At 51.3% G+C, this 8,823-nt stretch overlaps 1 protein-coding gene across 1 annotated transcript; it reads left to right on the top strand.

Moving 5' to 3' along the window:
• Positions 1–3,792: 3,792 nt before the first annotated feature.
• Positions 3,793–5,744, top strand: LOC123187892 (non-specific lipid transfer protein-like 1). The gene is made up of 3 exons (XM_044599882.1): positions 3,793–4,363; positions 4,479–4,520; positions 5,398–5,744. The coding sequence occupies exons 1-3, from the start codon at positions 4,009–4,011 to the stop codon at positions 5,538–5,540; spliced, it is 540 nt and encodes a 179-aa protein (XP_044455817.1). The 5' UTR covers positions 3,793–4,008; the 3' UTR covers positions 5,541–5,744.
• Positions 5,745–8,823: the final 3,079 nt, after the last annotated feature.

The following is an 8,823-nucleotide window of genomic DNA, read 5'->3' as shown; positions in this document are numbered from 1 at the left end:
TGTGGTGGACTCGCCATCATCCGCGCACGTGCGGCGATTCCTTCTTGAAGGCGTAGCCTATGAGTTGTGTATTTTTCATGTATGATGTGTCTTGTATCATAGGGTTAGTGTTATCTGGGGGTGTTACTGTCGCGAGGTATATGGCCTTAGTGTTTGTTTTCCGTTTTTTTCCGGAACGATGGTGTTCGGCTGCTGGATTTTGCTCTATTAATAATATATGGCTGCATGCATCGTCCTGAAGCAGAGGCCGGGGATTATCCTCCTTCTAAAAAAATGTTATTAGGGCTTCAGAGGGTTATAATCCTTAGTTTTTTTATATTGGTTGTTTGATTTGTGGGAGTTTTTTGAGGGATTGAATCCTAATGAGATTTGTGGGATTGAATCCTATATGAGGTTTTCCTAATAAATCATTTGCACTATATTTCATATAGAAAATTTAGCATTTATTCAAACATTTCTATATAATATCTTTATTTTCTCTGTGGCATCGAACACTTTTTTGGTTTAAATTATTGCGGTTTGTTAATTCTATAGGGTTTAAGGATCATGTCATTCAAATACTATATATTTTATAATTTTTTCTTATGGTTAATCACAGGGGCGTTTAGATTTCCCTTGTGCGTTCTATGCGTTTCCTACATTTCTTGCAAAACAAATCCCTGCCGTCATTTCGAAGTGGCGGTCCTAAAAAAACTGAACATATAGCCCTCAAAAAATGAACACATGAACATACGGACTACTACCATTCCCGCGACTCGTTCTGAAACGACACGAACGAGCTTAGCTGTCACCATCGGTATGGCCGCCAAAAAGTAGGTGAGATCAACTCAAAGAAAAAAAGCCGGTGAGATTCCCGGACTGTTGCCTGTGGACGCGGCGCACCTTTTTTCTTCTTCCATATCCTCACCGCTGGTCGGCATCGTCTCGTCGGTATGCATGCAGACGAAGTGCAGTGCCACTGCCACCCAAGTGTGTGTGTGAGGTGATACCAGATGAGATCATGAGATTCGTCAACGAACGCCTATCATTTTCCTTCTTTTCACGGGAACTTCCGCGGGGCAAAGCTACACTGACCTTTCTATCGAGGTAAAACCACGAACTGCAAAAGACGTCTTATTTCTCTGTCATTTTTCCTTCTTTTGTTCGATTGAGGAGCACAGTCTATCTTTTTTCAATCACGTAAGTTTTACGGCAATTGACGATGTAAAACCAGACTGCCTTACCTTTTTTTTTTCGAGGGTACGCAAATTGCGTACCATAGCTTTATAGAAGGAGAGAAAAAGTACATGACATCTATCACTCGCTGCGAACAACGAGCGTAGCACAACACCACCTCCGACTATCTCAGGACAGCCACACACAACAACACAACTAGAACACGGAAAAGCCTGCCCAGAACCGAAACACCTCGCCGCGTCTTAATCGACACAGAACACCTCCGAAGAATAGCAACTCCAGCTTCCTTTGGATTCATCCGCGACGACCATACATAGCGCCGGAGGAGAGCGGTCAGGGCCACGACGAGCACCGGAGTAGCGCCAACAGGAAACTCGGTCTCCTCGCACGATGCTCCCAACAGAGAAACGACGTCGCAGACGCCGCCATCATGCCGCTCCAGAGGACCAAGGCTTTCGCCCGGAGACAACTGCCAACACCAAGCACGAGGGAGATGGCGACACACTCGACGTCGCCTCCAGAGAGGGGAATGACACCCGCGGGTGCCATCGACGCCGGCCGGCCAAAACCGGACAGGATTTTCATCCGTAATGTTGCACATCTCCACTCCGACGAGGTACCGGGCAGCATCGTTTCTGAAGCCTCGCACCGCCGCCACCGCAGCAAATCCGCCGAAGCCGCGTAGCCGTGGTCCAACACCACCCGCACTGCCGAGAGAGCGCGAACCAGACCTCCACCAACATCGCCGTCGAGAAGCAACCACCTCCTCCAAGCGGAGCAAAAGCCGGATCCGCTCCATCGGCCTTCATCGACACCGAGAGACTGCCGCTAGATTGGATCTCGCCCGCCCCTCCAACCTCACTCCGGCGCCATCTCCACCGGGGCATCGCCGCGATCCCCTCACACGGAGGCAGCCGGACGCCCGCTGCGCACCAGGACTCCTTCCTGGCAGGGCCATCTCGGCGCCGCCGCCTCCATGGCTGATCCAACGCCGCCGCCACCGCCGTTGCTAGCGCTCCACCTGCCGCCACCTACCGGAGGTGCTCCTCGCCATGATCCGGCGAATGCCCTCGCCGTGCCCTCCGCTGAGCCTCCAACCACACCGCGAGTCCCCGCGCCGTCCGCGAGAAGAAAGTCGTGGTCTTTCCACTGCCGCGCGGCGGAGCCAACCCCACAAGCCCAGATCGAAACGGATCTGGGGCTGGCCGCACCTCCATCCACAGCTCCGGCGCCAGCGCTTCCGGGGGCATCATCGCACACCCACCGCATGGAGATGGCCGACCGCCCGTTGCCCGCCAGGATCTCCTTCCTGGCAGGGCCTCCTCAGCGCCGCCACCTTCCTGGCAGAGCGCTCGCGCCGCCGCCGCCCACCAGCGCCAGCGCGCCGCCTTCTTCTTCCTCCTCCTCCGCACAGCAGCCTCCTGACCCGGTTCCTTCGCACCTCCGCGCTCTCCGACGTGCTCCGGCGACCAGCAACAAGATCACGCCACTGGCCACCCCACCTCCAAGGCTGGCCCCGGGGGAGACCCGCTCCGCGCGAAGGGGCCTGTCGTGGGGGCGTCGCCAGCACCCTCCGCCTTTGGCGGCCGGGGGAGGAGATCCGGCGGCTTCTGGTTTAGGGATTTGGGGGCCTCCGGAGCCGCACGCCCTGCCTTGCCATTTCCATTTTGCAAACTGAAGAGACAAGGCTGCGTGTGGAGAAATAAGTGAGGTGAGGTTATCCGCGCTCTCACGCGAGATCGACAACACTGTGCGAGATAAGGATGCTGCCCCAGAACGTAGTATGGATTGCACAATAATTCCATGGGCCAGGTAGGAGTAGTAGTACTGGAGAGCATGGATGCAAACCAGCTGGAAGATCACATGCGTGCCCCTCCATCTTGCATTCCATATTTGCAAGTGCAAAGGCGCATCACGGAATTTGGGCTGGCCACACCCGCACCACAGCTGTGCATCGCTGTCGCAAAGTGTTCAGGGGGAAATACCTTCACATGGACCGCGGAATGTCTATGCAGATCAAAGAAAAAAAAACATTCGTTGGCATTGGCAATTTTTTTTTTGAGTTGTCATTGGCGGCTAAAGTCACGGGATGGGGAAATACTAGAAAGAAGACGACACATCGAGCAGCCAGGTAGTGGTTGAATTTACAGGAACGAAGCGCGTTTTCCTGAGGAGAAAAGAAATCTCATAATACAAGAAGAATAAGAGCACGTAGTCGATTTTGAGATCTTGTCGTATTTGTTTCTTTTCTTTCAAATTTATTCATTCTGGAGGTAGGGTGTCTCCGGCTGGAGCCTGCACGGCTGGTCATCATGTCATGTCTGTGCACTCCACCACTTCTTTTTTTCGCAAAAATGGTCGTGAAATGATTCCACAAACGGGGCCCAAAATGCTGAAAAACAATGGCATTGTATGATTTTTGAACAAAAAAATGGAGTGAGTATATGCTATCATGCTTACCGTTTCCAAGGACGCCGAAAAGGGGGTTCCCAACGTGGCAGTCGAGTCGCGCGCTGGAGACTTGACTCCCGCGCCAACCGCCGAGCACTCGGCCAGCCAACCGCTGAGCACTCGGCCAGCCAACCGCTTTCCGGTGCGCCCGCCACGCCGCCCCGGTAGATAACGATAGCCACCACTCACCACCACCACCACCAGGACGAAACCCTACTGCACAATCTCACCTCACCGCCCTCGCTGGCCGCGCCGAGGAGCCGCCACCTTTAAAGCCAGCCGAGCCGCCCACAGCCCACCAGTCCAGTCCAGTCCACCACCACACCGCGCACTCCGCACTCCCTCCCACGCCGCCCCCGCACTCGAGCACGAGCACCCGCCATGGCGCGCCCCGCCCACGCCGTCGTCGCGGCGGTCCTGACCGTCGTCCTCGCGCTGGCGTCCGGCGCGGCGTCGCAGGCGCCGGCGGCGGGGCCGGCGGGGCCGGCGGGGGACTGCGGCTCCGCGCTGACGGGCCTCGCCGGCTGCCTCCCCTACATCTCGCCGGGGGCCGCGCAGGGCAAGCCGCCCAAGGAGTGCTGCGCCGGCGTCAAGGCCGCGCTCGCCAGCCCCGCCAGCGTCGCCTGCCTCTGCGACGCCTTCGGCAAGGACTACGGCATCCCCATGAACCTCACCCGCGCCAAGGGCCTCCCCGCCGCCTGCGGCGGCAACCCGGCCGCCCTCAGCAACTGCAGCCGTGAGCCATCTCCCCTTAGCGCCATCTTGTTCTGATTCCCTTTTCTTTTCCTCGTGTCGATTTGTGATCTGTCACATGTGGTGTTGGTCTGACTTTGTTTTTGGCTCTCCTGCAGTGAAACTGCCCGGCGGAGCCCCTAACGGCGCCCCTACTGAAGGTAATTACCCCCTCTTTTCTCCTTTGCAGCTCGTACATTTTGAATCCCTCTCTTTGTTCCTGTAGATCCGTGAAAAAGGAAAACGTTAATTAGATCTAATCAAGACATGCTCCGACCTGAATGGTTAAAGAACAATCAAGAGCTAGAGTCGATTTCTCCCTACCTCCATTTTCCACTCTGAGATCAAGGGGAAAACGTATGAATGTGTCCATGGGCATTGACATCAATGCTTTCGTGGGCTACAGAGAATTTTTATGGATTCCTCTGGCATCTAGAGTACAGCAGGACTATCTTTCAGTGGTCTGCATGTGAAAAAACAGAACATTTTGTGTTGTTGAGAATCTCCACTTAATAAAAACATGACAAAAGATAATGTTTTTCTTTGGAGATTCATAAAGAAGAATGAAATTGGCACATACTAGCAGACCTTCAAGCTATTAATTTCTACTGTAAACGAAGACATCACTAATCAAGTATTGCTGTCATGGTGGTGGTTCCTTTCAATGTCATCGCAATGTTACATGAGGGTTGACAGCCAGATGTACTGCATCACGCTCACAACAGAATTGGCAAACCATTATGATGGATAGCAACCACTAAATGATCGAAAGCGCCAATTGTGGCTTCCAATTAGTGATAGAATGTGTGAGATGCTAAAAGATACTGTATGATTTGTGTACATGCATCAGTTTGTATTAAATTCACCGTCAGGGATTGTTCATCGGTGTGAAGCTGATGAGGGACTGATAGAGGAAAACCACCACCCGTTTACTTTATTGCCTGAAGTCCTGAATTGAAACGAATGTTGGTTTCTGCTTTTCTGTCCTCTGAATCTTACTTCCATTTCTCTATACTGAAATCAAAATGCATCTTGCAGCACCTACACCAACTTCTGGATCAACCCCAGCAACCATCAGCCCAAGCCCAGCGAAATCGGCAGCGACCAGGTCTCCCGTCTCGGCGGCAACCCTCCTCCTAGCCGCGGTGTTGGCGCCTCTGCTCTCCTACTACTACCTCTGAAGATCCATGGCATGGTTTGTTCCATGAATTACTGTGATGTGTATGGGCATTGCGCCACGATTTAGTGACTACTTTGTGGAGAGAACTTATTCTGCTAGCTGTTCGGTTTAGCTTACTGTTGCCTGAACTACGAATTCTTATTGGCACCAAGTAGTTGTACTATATTTGCATGGTGTCTTGCGAATAAAGTTGATAAATGCCGTAGCTAGTGTTGTGCCGATTGATCTTCATGCGGCGCTCTGGTCCTGGCTGGATCGGTGTGCTTGGTGTTAGATTGGTATACAATGTGGAGCAGAGCAGATGCACGAGGGAAAAATTCTGTCAATGAAACAACACTTCCACCAGATGATCGATACCGCAGAGAATTGCAGAACAAATAGAGGGGATTGTTTGGGAGCAAGCACATCATTTGAGTTGCAGTAACACAGCTAGTGAAGATCTGCGATCATGTTCAGAGAGTTGGGTGCGCGTTTCCTTCTTGTCATATCCACGGATGTTCAGTTGCTTTGCGCCATTTGTCCTTCCCTTTCTTCCTCTCGTTCGCTGGCCCGATGAGGACCAGACCTACTTTTTTCGCTAGATGATCATGTGGGTCTGTCGAACGGTGCTTGATGGGGCCCATGTAACCCCGATCATATATAGAAGGGATACGTTCTACTCGAAAAAAAGAAGAAGAAGGGATGGGCATCAAAGAAATCTAGAAGGAGCGTGGTTTTTTGGTTCATGTGCGGAAATCATATTTCTAGGTTTCAAAAAGTTCTGATACAAATGCACATGAACATAGAGACGTATGCTACATCTCTGTAAAATTTCATGAAAGAACACACTTGCTCTGAGCTGGACAAAAAAAAAAAGAACCCCCGTAATGCCTGAGCGTTCGGGATTTGACCATGGCAAATCGACCATGCATAGTGTATTTTTGCCAGAAAATTGTCGTGTGTGTATACTAAACTTGCCATCTGCATGTCATTAAAATTGCCATCGAAAACATTCGATTTGCTATGGTGAAATCCCAAACGTTCGGGATTTATTATTTCCGATAAAAAAAACCCTGTACTTATAGCACATGCACTATTCACTACAAAAGATCATTGTTTTGTTCTTTTTGTGCACAAAATTGCTTCACGGACGACTGATCCCGCACGATCTCCGAACGATACTGCTCCCGCAACTGCGCTCCTGCATGTACGCTTGCTGCTCGTGCTACCACATACGAATCGTGCAGGCATCGGCCGCTCATTCTTTAGAGGCAGGGGCCGGCCCTAGCACTTCAGAGAGCCTAGTGCGAACCGAATGAAGAAGAAGATTAAGGTGGTGATAGAACCAAACGAATCATTAAATTTCCAGGGCCTGGCTTCTTCAGGACTTGTGGCAGGCAATCAATGGCTCTCTTGCACCAACATTTTTACCCACCAGATATTATGGAGATCACAAAAATAAAGGCGTCGTGTCAAATGGAGGAAGACTTTGTAGCCTGGCACCTGGACAAACGTGGCATTTTTTCAGTTAAAAGCGCTTATTATCTGGGTCTTCAGGAGATGCCGATGATGCAGAACATGGGATCCTCGAGCTCTAGGCCGGACGGGCGCCGGCCGGCTTGGGACCTTATTTGGAAGAACCCGGCTCCACCGAAGGTCCGTATCTTTGCCTGGAAGGCAGCCTTAGAAGCACTGGCTACAGAGGAGTACCAATGTCGTCTACATATTTCTCAGTCAGTAATCTGTACAGTATGCGGTAATGCTATGGAAGATGCCCATCATGCTCTGATTTGGTGCCCACATGCTGCTGGCCTTTGGAATGCTATGCGGGAGGAATGGGACATTCCTAAAGCTGACCAACTCAAGGATGGTGCCCCTGATTGGTTGTTCAGGTTGCTTGAGAAATTATCAGATACCCAGCGACTTATATGCCTCATGATCATGTGGCGAGCCTGGCATGTACGCAATGAGGTGACCCATCAGAAGCCGTTTATCCCTATTGCAAAATCAAGGCGATTTTTGTCCAGCTATATCACCTCCCTCCTGGCACTACAACAACACCCTCATGAGGACCAGATCAAGGGGAAAGGTGTGATTAAGCTAGGCGGTGTCAAACATGTCCATCAAGAGCCTATACCGCATATAGAGAAGTGGAGACCTCCGGAACCGGGTACTGCCAAGCTCAACGTTGATGGGGTGTATGTGGCGGAGAATGGTTCTGCAGGCGCAGGTATGATCCTTCGAGACCACTCAAGGGCTGTCATCTTTGCTGCGATCCGTGCGCTGCCATCCTGCACTGGAGCGCTTGAAGCCGAGCTTGCCGCAATCCAGGAGGGAATTCATCTCGCTCTGAGTTGGACGGATCTCGATTTTGTTGTCGAGTCTGACTGCGCTGAAGCCATCACAATGTTATCGTCGCCAAGAAAGGATCGATCACCACATGCATATCGTGTGAATGAGATTAGAAATCTTATTTTTGGAGGAAGGAGGATAGAACTTGTTAAGGTTAGGCGGGATGTTAATGTTGCTAGTCATAGCCTCGCTTACATGGGACGATCGCAACAACGCACTGCATGTTGGCTGCGTAGTACCCCCAAGGAAATTGCTAGCGTTGTGAATGCCGATTGTAACCTTATTCCTTAATCAATAGAATCCCTTTCCACGCAAAAAAAAAAAAATGGGGAGAAGGAAGGAGGCGGATACTCAAGAAGAAAGAGAGATTTTGGCGCTTCTTGGAAAAGAGAGATTGTGCATTTTTATACTAGTACTCGAGTCCATGGCTGGATAATAACTGTAGTATATACACACAGGAGACCTAGGTCAAGGGCCGGCCCTGGTCACAGGGGACCTCACTTGCCGCAGTCGCTCGGCTGGCTGAGGATTGCTGGCGCCGGGTGATGCAGAAGGATCATCCGTAGCCACCGACTCTATTTTTCCAAAGGTTAGAGCATCTTCAGCAGTTGGCTCCTCAGACGGTGATTTTACGTGTCCTCTAGAGGCGAGCCGGCGTTTAAATCGGCGCGGGGGCGAGCGGATTCCCAGCCGCTCGTCCTAGGGTCGCCTGGGACGCGTTTTTAAAAAAAAAAAGCTGAATTTGACGAAGTTCGGCTAAAATTCTATAAACTTGATATTCATATTAAACATGTTCGGCGTTTTACATAAATTATTTAAAAAAACAAATCTATGGGGGCGAAGAACTCAATTAGTGCAGCGAAGTCGCCGACGTCGCTGCCGTCCTCGTCGTCGGCGGCGGCCTTCTCCTTCTTGACCCCTGCCTGACGTCTCCCTGGCGGACAGGCGGCGGC

The sequence above is a fragment of the Triticum aestivum genome, chromosome 2A (genome assembly GCF_018294505.1).
Source record: "Triticum aestivum cultivar Chinese Spring chromosome 2A, IWGSC CS RefSeq v2.1, whole genome shotgun sequence".
In the NCBI taxonomy this organism is placed as follows: Eukaryota; Viridiplantae; Streptophyta; class Magnoliopsida; order Poales; family Poaceae; genus Triticum; species Triticum aestivum.
This window is presented reverse-complemented; position numbering and strand designations above follow the sequence as displayed.

Coding starts and splice junctions, on each gene's coding strand:
- LOC123187892 (XM_044599882.1), top strand. CDS start 4,009: ATGGCGCGCCCCGCCCACGCCGTCGTCGCGGCGGTCCTGACCGTCGTC. Junction 4,364..4,478: donor CGCCCTCAGCAACTGCAGCC/GTGAGCCATCTC, acceptor GCTCTCCTGCAG/TGAAACTGCCCGGCGGAGCC. Junction 4,521..5,397: donor TAACGGCGCCCCTACTGAAG/GTAATTACCCCC, acceptor TGCATCTTGCAG/CACCTACACCAACTTCTGGA.